This window comes from Macaca nemestrina, chromosome 10 (genome assembly GCF_043159975.1).
Source record: "Macaca nemestrina isolate mMacNem1 chromosome 10, mMacNem.hap1, whole genome shotgun sequence".
Lineage (NCBI taxonomy): Eukaryota > Metazoa > Chordata > Mammalia > Primates > Cercopithecidae > Macaca > Macaca nemestrina.
In genome coordinates, this window is record NC_092134.1 from 127,001,388 (window position 1) to 127,021,392 (window position 20,005).

The window sequence follows — 20,005 nt, forward strand, 5'->3', positions numbered from 1 at the left end:
AATAGGATTCTAGATATTGGAAGGGCTTTAAATTATGTCTACTCCAGCTTACCCCCAAATGCTAGACCCTGGCATGAAAGAAGTTTGCTTCTTCCTGCTTCATCATTACCTTTTTTTTTTTTTTTTTTTTTTTTTTTAGACGGGGTCTCGCTCTGTCACCAGGCTGGAGTGCTGTGGCACAATCTCGGCTCACTGCAACCTCTGCCTCCCCAGTTCAAGGGGTTCTCTTGCCTCAGCCTCCCGAGTAGCTGGGACTACAGGAGCACGCCACCACACCCAGCTGATTTTTTTTTTTTTTTTTTTTTTTTTTTTTTGTATTTTTAGTAGAGACGGGTTTTCACTATGTTGGCCAGGGTGGTCTCGATCTCCTGACCTCGTGATCTGCCCGCCTCGGCCTCCCAAAGTGCTGGGATTACAGGCGTGAGCCACCACACCCGGCCTTCACCATTACTTTTTAAAAAGATCTGGTGTATTCAGGTTGTTACAGCTGTGGACCATTACAACTCCTCAAATATTTGCTGGCAATGAACGTTTTCTTCTCTCAGCTAAATGTTTTCAGTTCCTTCAACAATTCTTCATGTAGCGTAGTTTCTAGATCCTTCTTTATGTAGCCTTTGGATACATTCTTTTGAGTGCATTCTGTTTTGTCAATGTCATTGCTTCATTTTTAAAGAAATATTTGAAAAGTAAGCCAAATGTGAACCAGAGTCTCACCCAGCTGGAGAAGAAGCCAGTCCTCCCTAATTGGGATGAACCGAAGGCACTGGCCGTCAAATGGAGCAGCTGACTTGAAAGGCAAGGGTTAGCTTTGGCAGGAGAGAAGACAGGTGCCTGGGTGGAGGCAGGAGTTCCTGCTGAAGGAGGAAGCACACATTTCCACTGGCCTCTTGGCACGTCATGGTTCCACTTTTGAATCTATACCTCAGTTTTTCTCTTGTACTTCTAATTTTCTGGCCAGAAGGTAACCTGATCATTCGTGCAAAATGGTTAACACAGGCCCTGTAGCACTCACAAGTTTTTGAGTGCTGCACTCCTCTAAGACCACAAAGTCACAGAATTTATCACCACCATGAACCTTAGATTATCTGATTCAGGAAAACTTGAAGGTAAAAAGGGTGAGATCTTCGCCCAAAATCATATTGCAATTTACTGGTAGAGACAGGATTAGAACCTGAATCTCTTGCTTCTCTATCATCCTGTCTCTCTCTTCGGTTAATTTACTCCATTCTTTTACCACAGATTTCAAAACTGAAATGAAGAAATTCATACTGTTAGTTCCAAAGCATCCAAGTCACATAGAGGCAGCATTTGAGTTGCACAATTGCCTTGAAAGTATTGGGAAAAGATAAGTATGAGCACATTACACTGACACAACTTCAGGGGTGAGGCAAACCATCATTTTATTTAGAGGGTCAACTGCCTATCCTTTGTATATGAGTCTAAACCTTATAGCATATAAATCTTTTCAGTTGACAGTTTAAAGGTTAGATTTACTACAGATGTGCACAAAGCAGTCAATATATGTAACTCCCGTGACTCCCATTTTAAGCCATTGGACAAAATAATTTCATTGAGGGAATGCTGTGGAAGGAAACCTTCCTCAACCAGAGTACTGAAAAGAAGGCTCACATTGTCAGAATTCCGAGTTTAAATCCCAGTTCCTCGCCAGCTTAGAACTGTACAACTTAGAGCTGCATGAGACTTCTGAAATAACCTAGTTCAATCAAATTTAGACCCAGAAAGTATACAATTTACGAACTTACAGAATTCAAATCTTCATCCTATGCTGTTTTGTAAGCACTGCACTTATTTCCTGTATGACTGTGCCTTCTTTGTTTAATTGGTTCTCAGAACACAGCATCAGATATTTCCATGTAGCATTTAATACAACTTCAGCAACATTCAAGGTAAATATCTCCTTTATTAAATAAGAGGAGGTGGGGAGTGACATAAATGTAATCTTAAAGGTCTCCTATTAATCATAGTGAATGCCTAGCAAAAATAGATTTAAAGGGCTTACACATAAACAAAATGTAGAGAAATATTGATGACTTCTAACTAGCTGGTAGGAAAAGGTGGTTAAGTGTGAAATGCATCCACTATTTTGAGCTGTACTGCTAGAGAGATTCTGATAGTAAGAGAACTCTTAGTAGTAACTGATAGGAAATGACCTCGAAAGTCAACAAAACCACTTCCAATCAGCTGAATTTCAAGACTCCGGCAGATCATCAGGGCAAAAGTAACCAAAATTACAGCAGATGTCGTTGAGAGTGGCAGAACCTCTGGCACCTCAAATAATCCCAAACTGAGCGAGCTCATGCAATTCCAGGTGGCTGAATGCCTCCCACGGACAAATCACTGTGATATCTGCAAGAGATGGAAGAGTATGTAAGCCAACCTCACCCCAAAAAAAGTCTCTTCACAGAAAGATGCCGTTCAGGCAGAGACACTTCACTCCTCTCTCCTGCTCATTATCCCCTGACTGAGAAATTACCTAGAGTGGTCCTGCGGCCCAGGAAGGATCAGACCAATTGCTTAATTGTTGCACCAGGCATCTCTGTTGGTTTCATTCTGCTTCCTCTTTGAGGGGGGTGGCGACCCACAGCTTTTGACTGAGGGGTTCCCTGGGGGGGTACAGCCCACTGATCACACAGAGTCTCCCCAAACCACAACCACTAAGGAGGAAGCAAAAGTGGAATTCTAGTCAGGCCAAGGGTTAAGATGAAAAAGAGGAACACTTTGAATCTCCATGGTCTAGGTATCCATAGTCTTCCCTACCAATCTAGATCAGTTTCTTCTCTAATTATTCTTCTATTCCTTTACATTTTGAATTGCCTATATCCAATCACATATTGAAAAATGATCACAAGGCATCTTTTAATCCAGCTTCTTGTTTTAGAAAGTAAGATATTATTATCCTTCAGTTACAAAGAAGCTTGCTGACACCCAGAGAGATGAAATAATTAGCAAAAACCACATAGTTGTAGAGCTGAGACCCCAGAACCAGGTCAAAGACCTCAGACTTTCACTCAGTATAAGCCTCATTACATTATTCCAAATATACGGTTAGAGTCAAGCACATCTTCCAGATCCCAAAGCAAATTTGCTGGTCTTGCATGCACCTTGCCAAAATACAGAAGCAGTTAATCTAGGAGAATAGCAAAATTGCTTTATAATGTGGCTGGAAAATTTATTCGAGATCCCAGGATTGGTATTTGGCCGCAGAAAGCTACACTGAGGATTGCCTGGGAAGGACACTGATTACTACAAATGCTACCATTTATCAAGGGTGTGTTGGATGAGTTGAAAATATGTCCAGACAAAAGCCTGCACATAAATATTTAGGGCCATTTTATCCATTGTTGGCTAAACTTGGAAGCAACCAAGGTATCTTTCAATAGGATAAAAAACTGTGTTTATCTCTACAATGGAGTATTGTTCCATGATTTAAAAACCTGAGCTACCAAGCCATATAAAAACATGGAGAAACCTTAAATGAATATTGTTAAATGAAAGAAGCTAGTCCAGAAAAGCTATATACTGTATGATTCGAACTATACCACATTCTGGAAAAGGCAAAACTATACAGACAGAAGATTAGTGGATGTTGAGGGTTTAGAGAGAGAGAGAAGGGTGACCAGGTGAAGCATAGGGCAGCAAAACTATTCTGTATAATACTATATGTACTACAGAATGTACTATAATGGTGGGTACATGGTATTTATCAAAACCCTTAGAACTTTACAACACAAAGGATAAAAACCCTAATACAAGCTATGGATTTTAATTAACATACTGCATCAATATTGGCTCATCAAATATAATCACACTAATACAAGATGTTAATAACAAAGGAAACTGTGTAAAAGGGGAGAGAGGTGGTAGACAGGGCATATAGGATCTGTACTTTCTGATGAATTTTTCTGTAAATCTTAAACTCCTCTAAGAAATAAAGTCTATTAATTTAAAAAAATATGGCAGGGCACGGTGGCTCAAGCCTGTAATCCCAGCACTTTGGGAGGCCGAGACGGGCGGATCACGAGGTCAGGAGATCCCGACCATCCTGGCTAACACAGTGAAACCCCGTCTCTACTAAAAAATACAAAAAATTAGTCGGGCGAGGTGGCGGGCGCCTGTAGTCCCAGCTACTCGGGAGGCTGAGGCAGGAGAATGGCGTGAACCCGGGAGGCGGAGCTTGCAGTGAGCCGAGATCTGGCCACTGCACTCCAGCCTGGGCGACAGAGCGAGACTCTGTCTCAAAAAAAAAAAAAAAAAAAGCAGTGATTGCATTCATCGTATGATACATAAAAATCTGGTAGCCAATTTTTAAAAATATATTGCAGGCATTCACTATTTAAGATCCTCCTCTGGGTGCTAGAGGATGTGTAAAAAGAGGAAATTGGTAAGGAAGTGGTTTGCCTGGTAGAGTGGAGAGATCTCCAGACCTCACCCTTATTTCCAATAGTTCACTTGGTAGCCTCAGACAAAAGACTGTCAATTCCTCTATGTCTCAGATTTCTCTCCTGAAAAATGAAGTTTGGTTAGATGAATTATGAGAATCTTTCTACCATAAACGCCTGTAATTTATCATTGTATGCCCTCAAAGGTTGTTTGACAAAACAAGAAGGTTTATGAAATTTTGGGCCTACCCTGATTTCTTTTAGGGCTTTTGTATCTGGGCACACATGTACTTATTTCGGAGGGGAAATTAAATCCCCACCTTTCTATGTCTTCACAGATCTTCTGCCTTGGGTATTTCTCATAACTTTCAACTGCCCCTTGAGGCCTGAAGCATATAAAAAGGCAGAACTCCAAGTGCAAATTTCTCACTTAAATCAGTGGATGGCTTACCTGTTCCTAGCCCCTCCATTCCTGGAATGTCATCTCCAAATCTATGGAAAAGAATATGGCGAAATTAGCTGAGATTAGAGCAAAAGAATTTTGGAGTCACTCACATGGTGAGTTTCTTGATTCAAAGGGGAAGAAGGAGAGGTTTAAATGTTTTTATTTGAGAGACTCCTTTTGTTTGCACCGAACTGGAGCAAAGAAAATGTCACTCAGGCAGGTTTTGGTATATCCTAGTGGAGAGAGATTTCTCTCCTGTAGGAACTTAAGCTAAAACAATTAAGAGTCAGAAAGAACTATCAGTGGGACAACTTAGTCAAATTTCACTTTTTATAATAAAAATTGAAATGAGAAAGCAATACAAGAGGCATTAAAAATGATGAATTCATCCATTTGTTTACTTATTCAAAATCATTAACTAAGCATCCATTATATACCAGGCATTTTGTTAGGCACAGAGAGTTAAGAAAAAAACAGGCAAATTTTCTGAGTGGTCTTAGTCTCGGAGAATAGACACGAATAAATAAATATAAGATACGATAATGTAGGCTATGACAGCTGAATGTACAAAATGCAAACATGAAAGTAATGATAGCTTGTTAAAGAGATCAGTGGTAGCTTCAAAAAGAAATTAGCATATGAGCTGTGTGTTGAAAAATGAATAGGATTTAGGCAAGGAGAGGAAGAAGAAAATAAAGAACTGAGGATATAAAATTGGAAGACATAAATATAAGCTATATTTTCTGGAAATGGTCAGTGGTTCAGTGTTACAGATTAAAGCAGAGGTTATGTCAGTAAAGAGGAGTGGTCATAAAAAGCCTGGAAGGCAAAGTCAAAGTTTATTGTAAAAAGCCTCCATTTGCCATGTTAAATTCGGCCACAGACCTGGAAGTTGCGAAGGAAAGAATTCCAGCGATAAAGACACAGATGGAGTTAAAGAGGAAAAGAGAGGATGGGATGGACATTTTTGTAAGTCTGTTTAATATTATGAGCACTAATTTCTCAAAACAAAAGCCGTCCTGTGGGAAGAAGAAACTAATAGAAAGTTTTTTTCATTTAGGTCTTACCCTTTCACACCTTTCTTTGGAGGTTTACTCTTGAATTGGCGAGTCTGCCTCTGCTTGAACTTGGGAGGGCCTTTGCGTGGGGTGGTGGGACCCTGGTTTGAAGCTGGAGCAGCCAGAGCAGTGTTGTCACTCATTTTAACAGCCCCCAGGCAGCTAGCGTTTCCCTTTCAGCCTCCTTAGACAGTGAAAGATAAAAAAAGATCTTTCAAGTCATGGGGACCATTGGTTATTAGATCTTTATTTTAGGCTGGAGAAGAAAAGTACTTCAATAAGAAAGCTCAGTACTTTGTGTTGATACAAAAGGGGAGAAGTTATCATCTTTAAAAGGGATCTTTAAGAAAACAGAGTATAAATCAATGCAGGCACTTAATGTAAAGGAATGCAAACTTACACTCTGCTATATTACTTACACAATCTATCAGTTGCGTAAACAGACAATTGATACATTTTAAAACTCAAAAATCTAGGTGGATATGCTGTTCCCATAGATCTGCCACTGAAAAAAATTTAAAGATAAATAAATTAAATTAAATTAAATTAAAGCTTCACATTAGGTATTAAAAAAATTAAAATAAATAAATAAAATAGTTTCGCCACAAGTGTTCTATGTGAATTTATTATGATGCTGTACTTCTCTATGACCACCAGTTCTACCCGTTATAAAGAGGAAAATGGACTCAGTGATATCTATAGTCTTTTATAGCACCTGCTATTTCTTTAAGCTTTACATTTCCATCCAGCTCTAAAATAACCTGATTCTAAATGTTTATTGAGCATTTTTTATGGCCTCTGTTTTTTTATAGTCCTTCAAGTCCTTATAGTCTAAGATAAGATTACTTTGTTTAATCCTCACATGAACCAGAAGCTTTTCTGTAGTTCTGGGAGATGACAATGTAGTTGTCTGGACAGGAGGACCTCTGGAGCAGGGATACCAACACTCATGAATATATTCAACACACCTTAAAACACACACACATAGAGAAGTTAATGAAGGATGATTACGTAATGTATTTGTGCTTCAACTCTACGTCCAGACATAAGGTTCTTCAGCCCCCATTGTTCACAAATCTTTGATGCTTTCTTCTACCCACACCATGGACCTATCCAATATGGTGTTCTCAGACTTTAATTTGGCTACAGAAATGCGCATTGCCATTCTTCAAATACAAATCAAAGAAAATCATTGAAAAAGATAAATTGAAACAATTAATTTGTCATTTTGGATGACATTATTTTCTTTCTTCTTTTCTTTCATAAGAGTTGACAAAACTGCCCTTGGAAGGAAGATCCTGAAAAGCCCCAAAGAACTCCAAATTGCTTTCACCTCTTATCCTGAGCCCATCTCTTCCATAAAATCTGGTGTGTGGGGGCTTTGTCTCCACAAGATTCCTTATTTCACCCATTACAGATTTATGCTAATTTTTTTTTTTTTTTTTTAAGAGAGACAAGTTCTTGCTCCATCAGCCAGGTTGTAGTGCAGTGGTGCAATTGCAATCATAGCTCACTATAGCCTCAAACTCCTGGGCTCAACTGATCCTCCCGCCTCAAACTCCCAAAGTGCTAGGTTTACAGGCATGACTCATCACACCAGCCTATGTTAATATTGTTAACTGCAGACCTCCCTGACAGTCTTTGGCTCATGCTAACAGTGACTGTCTTTACTGGCCACACTGCATATCCCTCAAACCTCATATTCTATAACTTCCAGTTCATACTGTTTTCTTATTTCTTTCAGAGTTGGGTTGCAATTATTATCCTCACCCCCAAGATTTTCCTCTTATTTAAATTCTGATTATTACTAAATTATTATCCTTGGCAGTAGCAGGGATGGTGAGATTGGCCAGGACCCTGGACCACCTGCTCATGCTGTGATTCCTTCTGCTGTCCCCTACTGGACTAGCTTCATGAGGCTGCCCTTCCAGTCCCAGAACCTACAACAGTGCATGGTGGATAGTAATTATGCCATATATATTATATTTGTCAAATGAGTTAATAAATTAATCTAGAAATTGAACAGGCCAGGTGCAGTGGTTCACGCCTGTAATCCCAGGACTTTGGGAGGCCAAGACAGGCAGATCATGAGGTCAGGAGATCGAGACCATCCTGGCTAACACAGTGAAAACCCGTCTCTACTAAAAATATAAAAAATTAGCTGGGCGTGGTGGCGGGTGCCTGTAGTCCCAGCTACTCGGGAGGCTGAGGCAGGAGAATGGCGTGAACCCGGGAGTCAGAGCTTGCAGTGAGCCGAGATCTCACCACTGCACTCCAGCCTGGGCGACGGGGCGAGACTCCGTCTCAAGAAAAGAAAAAAAAGAAAAAAAAGGAAAAAAAATGAAAAAGAAAGAAACTGAACAAATACCGTAAACCTTAGGTCATGAGGTCCTGACCCTTTGACTTCTCCATCAGAGCACAAAGAACTCATTAGCTTTCAGGCTTTAGGAAATGCACTGCCAGTTCCTCTGCTCACTAAATTCAGTTCCCATTCTGTGGGCCCTCTCTACCCCTGGTCGACAGGCAAACTTTGTGCTTGTCCCAAGTGTGGTTGGGACCCTGGGAATCGCTGGTGAGCAGCCAAGATCAGCGCTGTGCTCAGAGTGGACCACCAGTAACTGACACATCCCAGCTCTGCCAGTCACAGAGGGCAGCTCTCAGATCAAGGTTTTTGAACTGCCCAGGATTTTCAAGGTAGAAGAAATCAAAAGTTTCTTTTCTCTCATCTGAAGAACCTATTAGGGTCAGAATTGCCAGATCCAGCAAAAAAATAAAAAATAAAAAAATACAAGGCACCCCGCTCAATTTGAATTTCAAAGAAATGATATTTTTTAGTAAAGTATATCTCAGCTGTTTCATGGTACATATTTATACTTTAGAAAGTCATTTTCCTCTGGAACTCAAATTTAACTGGCATCCTCCATTTTATCTGGCAGCCCTAATAAGATTCAATTATTTTGGATCCAGAATTCTATAATGTAAGGGCCTAAAGTGACCCTCATTGGTCAAATTGCCCTTTGATGGTAACATGGTAGAGAGTACACTCTTTAGAATCAAATTGATATAGTTTTAAGTTCCTACTCCACAGAACTGGCTATGTGACTTAGGAGAAATTTCATAATCCTCTGGGGGTCTTATTCCATCTATAAAATGAATCAAATCATACCTTCCTTTTAGGGTTATGGGGAAATTTTAGGAAGACGATATGAGTAGAGTGGTACAAAGTGTTAAAAAAGAGCAAACATATGCTAGACCTTGTGAGAGAAAAGAAAGCCATGCAAACAAATCTGTGGTTATGACACTTGCTCACCCGGACTCTGCACCTCCTTCCTCTGGGCCAACCACTGAAGAGCCCTTGCCATACACCAGAGGGGCAATTGTCTTCCGCCCTTGCTGGGTAATCCTCTTCTTCCTTCCAACACCCCAACTGTTAACTTACTTCTGGTCTTAAAATTCTGTCTTAAGAAGCTTTCCTTGAATTCTTTTGACACCCCTAACAGCAACCCCAAAGACTTTAAAAATCACATGTGACATCCATATTCCCCTGATGATACATCCCCTTTTTTCTTGCAGGTTTCTTCTACATGTTTACATAATTTTGAAGTTACACCTCTAGGCTTAGACAATGTTCATGTCAGAGTTTGATGCATTATATGAAAGAAGCCTTCTCAGAAAGAGTTACATAACAGTTGCCAGGTTAATCCCTTGATCCTAATGGTGCTCAGGATTTGCACTAGGTAACCAGAACAGTCGACTAATCCCTCTGCAGTTTCTGTCATAGATTTACCCTCCAATTCTCTCTGCAAAACCTTTAGGAAGGGTAGAACACTTCTGACCTTTCCCTGCATTGGAAGCCAGTCCTGTTTGCCCATAAACATCACCAAAGGTTAACCTCATCCTGACCACACTTTTCTAGAAATTCCAAGGGCATCTGGAGCTGAGTAACCCTAAATGTATTATCAGACTTGATTTTAGCTGAAAGAAGTTTCACATTTTTTTCCTCCAAAAGCATCAAGCAATTTATTCTTTTGTGAGGCAGAACATTTTCCTGTTTTTAAAGCAATGTTAGCCCTTCCCCTTTTGAAGATTACAAACTGTTTCTCTGCAGAAATAAGTGGATGCGGCAAAGTAATATTTCAAGGCATACTTTTGTAGGGGACTGGGGTTAGGGTCACCTTAACAAAAATTAAAGATTTGTATAAAGCAAAAAATCATCTTGTGTTGCTTTATACAGCAAAGCCCAGCCGTATATAGTGACAGGGGATGATCCTCTGAAAAGCAGTTTTAGAAGGTTCCTGAGACAGTCTCTCTGATGCTGCTGTTACCACCTTACCCTTCCAATTCTCTGTTTCTCAGCAAAGATATAGACAAGGCCATTGTCAGTGGACTAAGGAACAGGCTGGAAGGAGCTAGGGAGGGAAGTACTGTTGGGGTTGAGCCAATAAATATCACCCAGGGTCCTGCTGAGGCAGAGAAAATCAATAATTTGAAAAGCAAAGCAAGACCCAAACCAAAGCCATAAAAAAAAATTACCAAAAATCCAGCCCACACCCTGCTTCAGAATGGAACAAACAAACACTTTGACCTCAAAGGGAGAAGGCTCAGCCACCTGCACTGCCCTGCGGTCATTCTCACGCTCGCTCTCCGCTCCCCTTCTCCTTTTCCTCACACTCACACCAGCCTACCAGTGCCTGGGCCAAGTTTGCAAGAACATCCTTGGAGTAAAGAACTGTTTTCTCTGTGGTTATTTAGTGCCACAGATCCCTCCGTCTTCACAATACTGTTTGCTATGAAGCTGCAAACAGGGAGGTCACTATTGGGCTCCTTCTAAATGAATTCAGTAATCAAGTTTTGCAGTGACCTTGTAATAGTCAACTTTCACTTATTTGCTCGTCCCATGGCATAACAAGAAGGTCTGAGTGTATCTCCTTCATGTTCTTTCCCATTTTCATCCCCAGCCACAGCCCAGGCCCACAGGTCCAACATGTTTTCTTCTCCAATTTTTCTTTTGGAGCCTGATCAACCCCCCAAAGCCCTTCAATTACTCTGCTCAAATTCACCAGAAGTTCAGAAATACTCACGGAGCTGAATGCTGTTCCTATCAGCTGCCCCGCTGCCTTCTTTGCAAAAGACAAAAGGATCTTTGCATCCTGACTTATCTCTCTGTAATACCCTCATGCTGCCTAATCTCACCGTCATAAGCTCAGAACAGCAACCCAGGTGCAAAGAAGTTAGAAGAACACGGGGTGAGGCTGGGACAGGCTTAGGAGGTTTCTGATAATTAGAGGCCCTTTCAAAACTGACTTAGGTTCACTCTAGTCAATAAACAGGTATTGTATTCACAAAAACACAGAAAGTGTTGATATCCAAGGGTCAATTTCAGTTTGTGATTCAATATCTTCTTTTAATTCTCACCTTTAGTTTTTGCTACTCCCATTTCTTCCCTTTCCCTGACACATACCGATGTGCACAATCACACCCACACACATACACAGGGACATAATTCTTATGGGGCTCTAGGTAACTGGAGAGAACAGAGGGAGCCACAGTGCCCCCTGCTATAGTGGGGACATTGAACATGCGGGCAGTGACATTGGGAAACACACAGTATCTCCCCCTAACTGGTATTGTGTGTATTTCCTCAGAGAGATGGAACCTCAGAGTCAAAACTGATATCAAATTCGGTGATATCTGACAGAGAAAGGGCCCATATGACAGCTATGAATTGTTAACTGAGGACACTCATTTGAGAATCGATTGCCAGATCTTTCGTACCTAAATGTTTCAGGGTGTAGGGTCTGGGGAACAATCCAATTTACTGAGACTCCTTGACTCGGTCTTCCTATTATATTGAGCCACTAGTATTAATTATTAATAGATTAATAATTAAGTATTAATTAATACTTAATTAGTATTACCTAATTGATAATTAATTAATACTAAATAGCTCTCAACAGATATGCTAGTTATCAGTAAGTTATTTTGATAAATTTATCATAGAAAGATTAAGTGATGTATTCAAGGCTGCAAATAAAATTAATAGTGGAGCCAGGAACAGGGCCCAAGTCTGGAAACACCTTATATATTCCATTGTCTTTGTACTATACTATATCAAAGCAGACATGGACCAGGATGTCTGTTTGCTGGTCACTTCCATCACTTCCATGCCTTACCAGTGAATTTCAGTGTTCTTTCCCCAGTTGTTACCTATTAGAGAATTACACTCCATAACATTATAGAGAAAGAAGGTCAATTTATCCTTTCTAGACAGGGAGAGATTCTTAACTTGCAGCCCTAAGCAAATTACATGAGCAACTAAACAGCTCGAGAGTCATTCATGTGCTCTCCCATGGTCTTTACCAAGATTTCTCTGAGTTTTGAAGGCAACGAATACCTTGCAAAGCCAGGAAAGTGTTTGGTCTCTGGATGGGTACCTCTACTCCCTCCTCTGTATCTCCATTATCATTCACACCTTCCTTTACTGTTACATACCAGGCACGTGAATGTTTAGATGCTTATCTGTCAAACTTTTCGTATTCTCAATTTTCTTGATGAAAGAATACAAATTTTAAGGACAGTGGAAAGTGCCATAAGCTGAGTGAATGTTCTAGAATGTTGTTACTCAAAGTGCAGCAGCAGCAACACCATCTGTGCACTTGTTAAAAATGCAGGATCTCAGCCCTGCTCCATACTTACTGAATCAGAATCCGCATTTTAACAAGGTCCAAGGTGATGTGTTTGCATATTAATGTTTGAAAAGTACTGTACTAGACCCATATGCGGGCTTGGGTTTACCATTTATCTGCTATATGGAAAAACTGTCACCTCTCTGAGTTTCAGTTTCCTCATATGTAAAATGAATGATTTAGAGTGTCAGGGTCCTCAATTTTTTCTATCCCACTACACTTGAGAAAGATAATCTTGCGATTCTCAATGTTGAATATGGGGGTGGTTGTGCCATAAGTCGTCTTCCTCCAAAGGAAATCCAGGAGAGAGAAGAGTGAGAGGTTAGGGGTAGGGAGAAAGTCTAGGTGTATAGTTTGAAAAATTCTCCTAAAGCCACTCTAATATGGTTCTCAGGGGTTTAGAATTAGAAAATTCTTAAATTACTCTACAGTCTTAAAAATCTATCTTCCTTCTTGTTTTGGACCAAGTAAAGTAGACACATATCCTCTCATGCCTCTTGCTAAGTACAACTAAAAATCCTGGATATAATATATGAAAAAAACATGGAATATTTCAAAATATTTGAGAGAAGAAAAAACAAATAGAGGCTTTAGATGCAAGGAACAATATGGCAGTAAGTTTCCTGAATTTTCTTTTTGTTTTGTATATCCTGATGTAGATGCAGGAAAAGACAGTAACCCAAAAGCACTAAGAGGAGTGAAAAAACAAAAAACCTCCCCAAAAGCCTGTTTTCTCTAGACAAGTGACCAGGAGAGTAGCAAACTAGCAAGACAGAACACATTTAAACAAAAACCACCCTACTCCAGTCAAATACCATGGAAAAAAACACGACATGACTCAGCAAAAGCTGAGTGGAGAGCCAAGACTTTCATCTTGATTCAGCTACCACGGGGTGACTTTCTCCCACCCTAGCTGAGTAGCATCAGAGAAAGCCACATTGGGATCTTGGGCTTTCACCTCCAACCAGTCATAACAAGGCCACCTTCTTCTCCCTACCAGACTGGTACCAAAGAAGCCCGAGTGGGAAATTTCACCTCCATTCAGACATAACACAGCATGTAAAAAAGCATGAAATAAAGATCTTAGAGCTGAAAAATAGAATAACCAACATAAAGAACTCAATGGATGGGTTCAAAAACAGAATGGAGAATAAAGAGGAAAGAATCAGTGAACTTGAAGATAGAACAATAGAAATTACCCAATCTGAACAAAAGACAGAAAATAAACCCACCCACCACAAAAAAAAAAAAAATGAATAGAATCTCACAGATCTGAGAGACTAAAGGACCTAATATATTTATGTCATCAGCATCTCAGAAGGAAAGGAGAAAAGACGTGAAGCTTAAAAAGTACTTGAAGAAATAATGGCTAAAAATTTTCCAAATGTAGTGCAGGACATAATTGTGTAACATCAAGAAGGTGGAAAACCCCAATGGGAAAAACTCAAAGAAGTCTACACCAAAATACACCACGGCTAAACTTCAGAAAACTAAAGACAAAGAAAAAAATTAGAAAGCAGTGAAAGAGAAACAACACCTTATCTGTAAGAAAAATAACTCAACTGACAGCAGATTTCCCATTAGAAACCAGGGGGACTAGAAGGATATGGTATATTTTTCGTGTCCTGAGAAAAAGAACTGTCAACCCTGACTTCTATGTCATGTGAATTTATCATTCAGAATAAGGGGAAATTAATGACGTCTTCAGACAAAGGAAGACTAACAGAATCTATAATCAGAAGACCTACTCTAAAAGGATGACTAAGGAAAATTCTTGAAACAAAAAATAAATGATAAAAGAAAGAATTTTAGACTATCTGAAAAGAAAAATGGAAGATAAACTCAACCACCTTCAGCAAGGCTTGGTGGAGAATGAAACATTGTTCAAGGTACTATGAGGTTCTAAGGGTCTGGTCATCATCTTGGATCAGGGATTCATCCACTGTTCCCTGTTTGAAGTGGCTGATCTTCCTGTATCTAACTACTCTGACTCCTACTGACTCCCAGGGGATTGGTGTAGGCTGGGCAAGCAACAACCAATACACACTGCCTCTGTTGGACGGAGCAGTTTTACCAGATACCTTCATAGCTCATTGGTTAGTCTAGTGAGGGCTGATTTCTGGTCAGTTTATCTCTCATCTTATCAACCAGGTAATCAGGCTATATGACTATAAGCAAAATGACCAATCTCAAAGGAATTCCTCCAAAAGAACTTTGGTGTGTTGAACACTCTAAGCTTTCACAGAAGCAAGAAAAAAGCTAACGGGAACCTCAATATTGATACATTCAATAACATAAATAAATCACAGAAACATTTTGCTAAATGAAAAACTCCACAGGCAAAAGGCAGTATACTGTTTGACTTCATTTGTTACATTCTAGCAAGCCTAAACTATAGGGTTGGAGAATAGATCACTGGTTGCTAGGGACTGTGATTGAGTGGAGAAGTTGACTCCAAAGAGAATATTCGAGAAATTTTATGAGCAGTGATGGAATTATTTGGAATCCTCATCATAGCGGTAGATACACAACTTGATGCATTTGTCAAAACCCCTATGTCCATCACAAGGAGTAAGCTCTACTGTATGCAAATTTTACAACTAAATATAATAAAATGATTTTTTAAAATCTGTATTCCATAGCTCTATAACTTTTGGTTCTTGATCCCTTCTGACAGATGGAAAAGTATTATTAATCATATATTGGAAAGTAGAGTGCAGGTGCTAAGTAATTAGAAAGTAATTAAAAATTTAGCTGTCCTTTAGCTGCTTATGCAAGTGCTAATCTCTAATCTTTCTTTAGTGCTTCTTAAAATACCAGTAAAAAAAAATAAAATAAAATAAAATAAAAAAATAAAATAAAATACCAGTGAGTGGGAAGACACATTAAAGTCACATTTCCTCCACGTTTGGAATCTCCTAGACTGAACTTTCTACTCTGACTAATGCATAGCGGACTCCAGAGGGGAACACACTGGACATGAAAAAGAAATGTACAAGCTTGGCCCCTCTTTCCCTAAATACCCTAGGTTTGATTCTCCAGAAAAACATTAATCTTGGAAAAGACTTACGAATTAAAAACACAATATTCTTTTCCAGAAAACAGATAAGAGGAAACACTTCCCAACTCATTTCATGAGACCTATTTCACCCTGACACCAAAACCAGACAAAGACAATTAAAAAGGAAATTACAGACCAGTATGTCTCATCAATTGAGATGCAAAAATTCTTAACAAAATATTATCAAATTAAATACAGCAATGTATAAAAAGAATAATACACTAGGGTCAAGTGGGATTTATTCCAGCTTGCAAGGCTTATTAAATATTCAAAAATTAATCAACATAATCCATTATATTAAGCTAAAGAAGAAAATCATATGATCATATCAATTGATGAAAATATGATTAACAAAATCCAAAACCTATTAATGATTAAAAAAAAAAAACTCTCAGCAAACTAGAAATAGAACTAGGAATTCTATGAGAATAGGATTCTCACTAAAAAACTATGAAAACCTACAGATCAATGAAACAGAGTAGAAAACCCAGATATAAACCTACACAAATATGCCCAATTAATTTCTGACAAAATAGACAAAAGCAATTCAATAGGAGAGGGATGGTCTGTTCAACAAATGGTGCTGGAAAGCATAGACATTTTGTCTATGGATATCCATGAATCAAGAGGAGGAAGAGAAGGAAGAGGAGGAGAGGAAGAATCTTAAACCTCACATATTATGCACCCCAAAAACTTCACACCTAGTACAGAAATTAACTCAAATGAATCACAGACTAAAATATAAACTGTAAAACTATGAAACTTTAATTTAAAAAATATGAGAGAAAATCTCCAGGCCCTTGGACTAAGTGAAAAGTTCTTACACTTGCCAGTGAAAACACAATCCATAACAGTAAAAATTGATAAATTTGACCTGATTAAAATTAAAAATATTTGCTCTGTGAGAAACTCTGATGAGGGAATTGAAAGACAAATTACAAATTAGAAGAGAGTGTTTGAAAATCCTATACCCAACAAGGGATTTGTACCTCAAAAATGTAAAGAACTCTCAAAACTCGAGATTAAAAAGGCAACCAATTCAATTAGAAAATGAACAAGAAACATGTGTAAGCATTTCACTGAAGAGGATATGTAGATTACAAGCACACAAAAAGATATCCACCGTAATCATCCATTAGGGAAATGCAAATTAAAACCACAATGAGAAATCACCACACACCTATGATAATGACTAAAAAAAAATAGTGTAACACTAAATGATTGCACAGATATAGGAGAAGATGGATCACTTGTGCATTGTGAGTGGGAGTGTAAAATGGGACAGCCACTATGGAAAACCATTTGGCCAGTTCTCCTAAAAAGAAACATGGATTTACCATGCAACCTAGCAATTGCACTTTTGGGTGTTCGTCCAGGGAAGTGAAAACTTGTGTCCTCAAGTGTTTATAGCAGCTTTGTTCATACTAGCCCCAAACTGGAAACTATCCAAATTTCCTATAATGAGTGAATAGTTACACAAACTGTGGTACATTTACACCATGAAAACACTGCGCAGCCATACAAAGAGATGAACTTATTGACACCTACAACAACTAGTATGAACCTCAAGGAAATTATGCTAAAGGAAAAAAGCCAATTACAAATGTATGTGTGATTCCATTTACATAATATTCTTTTTAAAAATTTTCATTTTAAGTTCGGGGTACGTATGCAGGTTTGTTACATAGGTAGACGGGGGTTTGTTGTACACATTATTTCGTCACCCAGGTATAAAGCCTAATATCCATGAGTAATTTTTCCTGATCTTCTCCCTCTTCCCATCCTCCACTCTCCAGTAGGCCTCAGTGCGTGTTGTTTCCCCCTGTGTTCTCATCATTTAGCTCCCACTTATAAGTGAGAATATACAGTATTTGGTTTTCTGTTCCTGCATTAGTTTGCTAAGGATAAGGGTCTCCAGTTCCATCCATGTCCCTGCAAAGGACATGATCTCCTTTTTTTATGGCTTTTTTAATGTTCTTTTTTATGGCTTCATAGTATTCCATGGTGTATATGTACCACATTTTGGTTATCTAGTCTATCCATTTATATATTTTTAAAATTAAAAAATGTATAGAGAGGGTGAACAATTTAGTGGTCACCAGGGGTTAGGGATGGGTGTGAGGAGGTGGGTGTGGCTACAGAAGGATAGAACAAGTAAGTCTCATGGTGATGGCCTGTGTCTTCATCGTGGTGGTAGTTAGAAGAAGCTTCACACGCAATAAAATTGCATAGAACTACACACACACGCACACACGATTGCATATGTAACTGGAGAAGTCGGAGCAGGTTCTGTGAATTGTATCAATGTCAGTTTCTTGGGTTGATATTATACACATTTATGCAAGATGGTGACATTGGTGAAGACAGGGTGAACATTTCTTAACAACTACCTGTAAATCTATAAGTATTTCGAAGTATAAAGTTAAATAAATTTGTTATTCAAAAATTCATAAGCAGGATGCATAGCAACTTCAACATATAGCAATCAGATAAATATTTGTTCGAAGCTGAAATATAGGTGACCTGACTCAGCAGGCAGAACTGTTTCCCGTCTTCCTATACTCCCCTCTCAAGCCATTCCTCCTTTGCTTCCTTTGTAGGCATCTCTCACTTCATCTTTTCTAAATGCTGAGGTTTCCTAGTATCTTGGCCTTTCTCATTAATTCCATTGGTATTTATTGACAGTATACTATGTTTTTAGTCAGTGCTCTAGTCTCTGGGATACAGCAGTGAATAAGACAAGGTCCCTGACCTTATAGAGTTCACAGCCTTGTGGAGACATGGATAACAAACAGAAAAATAATATATGGGAAATATGTCAAGGGATGTTACATGCTAGAAATAAAAATAAAGCAGAATGATGAAATAGAGGCACTGTTTTAAATATGCTGGTTTAAAAAGACCCCTCTGAGAAACTGACATATGAGCAGAGATCTGAATAAAGAAAGAAATGAATCAGGTATGATTATTTAAAGGAAGAACATTTCTGCAAAGAGAATCATCCCTAAAATGGGAACCTGTTTCTCAGGAAAGGATTAGCAAGAGGGGCAAGATCTGGAATGGAAGAAACAATGGCTAAGCGTTAGCAGATGAGTCTGGAGGATTGCAAGTGGCTAGATCATGAGTATGTTAGAATTCTAGTGCTACGTGACAAATTACCCCCAAATTTAGCAGCCCATAACAATAGATATTTCCTATCTCTCACAGTTTCTATGGGTCAATCAGGAGTGGCATAGCTGGGTGGTTCCTGCTCACATCTTCCATGCTGTCAGTCAGGACTGTCATCATCTGGAGCTGAAACCTTCATTTCCATTATGGTTCATTTAGACAGCTTTTGGTCCTCACCACATGGACTGCTCCACAGGGGGCTTGAGTGTCCTTATGACATGAATGATCTAAGAGAAATCAAGAGAAAAGATACAATGTCTAACAGCCTTGGAAGCAACATGCCATCATTTCTGCCATATTCTATTAGCCACACAGAACAATCTTGATACAATGTGATCAGGGCTGAATACCAGGATCACTGGAGGCTGCCTTGGAAGATGGCTACTAAAATAAGCCAACTTGCAGCTATGGGTGAAAATAGAATTCTATTTTATTTTAAGTGGATGAAAGATCCCTAGAGGTCTGAAAACCAAGGAATGATGTGATCATGAGCATGCTTTTTACTCTGTTATGAGACTAAAGGGTAAATGAGACTATTATGGAAATAGAAAACATATAAAGAGAATGCTATAAAAGTCCAGTAGAGGCACAATGATGGTAGGCTAGGGTGCTAACCAAGGAGGAGGTAAGAAGTTGTCAGCAGGTTACTCACTAAAAGTGAAGCTAACAGGATTTCCCCCATGCTTGGCCAACTTCTCTTTTTACACTCCTTCTGGGTGATCCCATCACTTACATGGTTTAAACCAGTGTTTCTAAAACCTCACCGTTTACCTGCAGAGCTTTTTAAAACATAGATTTCCAGGTTCAACCCCGGGGGGAGATTCTGATGTAGGAGGTTTGGTCAGAGACTTTGCATTTCTAAGGAGTTCCTAGGTGATGGTGGTCTGCTGGTACACAGGCCACACTTTGGGTGACCTGGTTTAAATTACTATCCATGTAATGGATAATATGGATTACTATCCATGTAATGGATGATACGTAAATTCAGGCTTATATATTTCACTATCTTTCAGAAATCATCTCCGACAAATGATACCATTTTTTTTTTCAAACTCAGGACAAGACACGTCCAAACATGTGTCCTTATTTCTCCTAATAAATCTATTTCTTCTTTTGTATTATCTATCTCACTTGGTGGTACCCCCAAGGACCCAGTCATTCTAGCAAAAAAATCCAGAAGTCCTTCC

General features: G+C 39.1%; 1 protein-coding gene across 4 annotated transcripts; it reads right to left on the minus strand.

Annotated features, from left to right (window-relative positions):
• Positions 1 to 1,383: 1,383 nt before the first annotated feature.
• Positions 1,384 to 19,033, minus strand: LOC105481707 (phosphodiesterase 6H). 4 transcript variants are annotated; one of them, XM_011741427.3, is made up of 4 exons: positions 18,906 to 19,033; positions 5,913 to 6,087; positions 4,852 to 4,892; positions 1,384 to 2,367 (listed from the first exon to the last, which is right to left on the minus strand). In XM_011741427.3, exons 2-4 carry the CDS (start codon positions 6,044 to 6,046, stop codon positions 2,291 to 2,293), a joined length of 252 nt encoding a protein of 83 aa, XP_011739729.1. In that variant the 5' UTR covers positions 6,047 to 6,087; positions 18,906 to 19,033; the 3' UTR covers positions 1,384 to 2,290. The 4 variants fall into 4 exon arrangements, with proteins under 4 accessions (XP_011739729.1, XP_011739721.1, XP_011739737.1 ...); XM_011741419.3 differs by having other exon boundaries at positions 18,856 to 18,908; XM_011741435.3 differs by lacking the exon at positions 18,906 to 19,033 and adding an exon at positions 10,985 to 11,768.
• Positions 19,034 to 20,005: the final 972 nt, after the last annotated feature.

Excerpts from the sequence above, each read along its gene's own strand:
- LOC105481707 (XM_011741427.3), bottom strand. The coding sequence starts at position 6,046 with ATGAGTGACAACACTGCTCTGGCTGCTCCAGCTTCAAACCAGGGTCCC. Across the intron at positions 4,893-5,912 it reads CCAAAGAAAGGTGTGAAAGG|ATTTGGAGATGACATTCCAG; the intron begins GTAAGACCTAAA and ends TCTTTTCCATAG. Across the intron at positions 2,368-4,851 it reads AATGGAGGGGCTAGGAACAG|ATATCACAGTGATTTGTCCG; the intron begins GTAAGCCATCCA and ends CATCTCTTGCAG.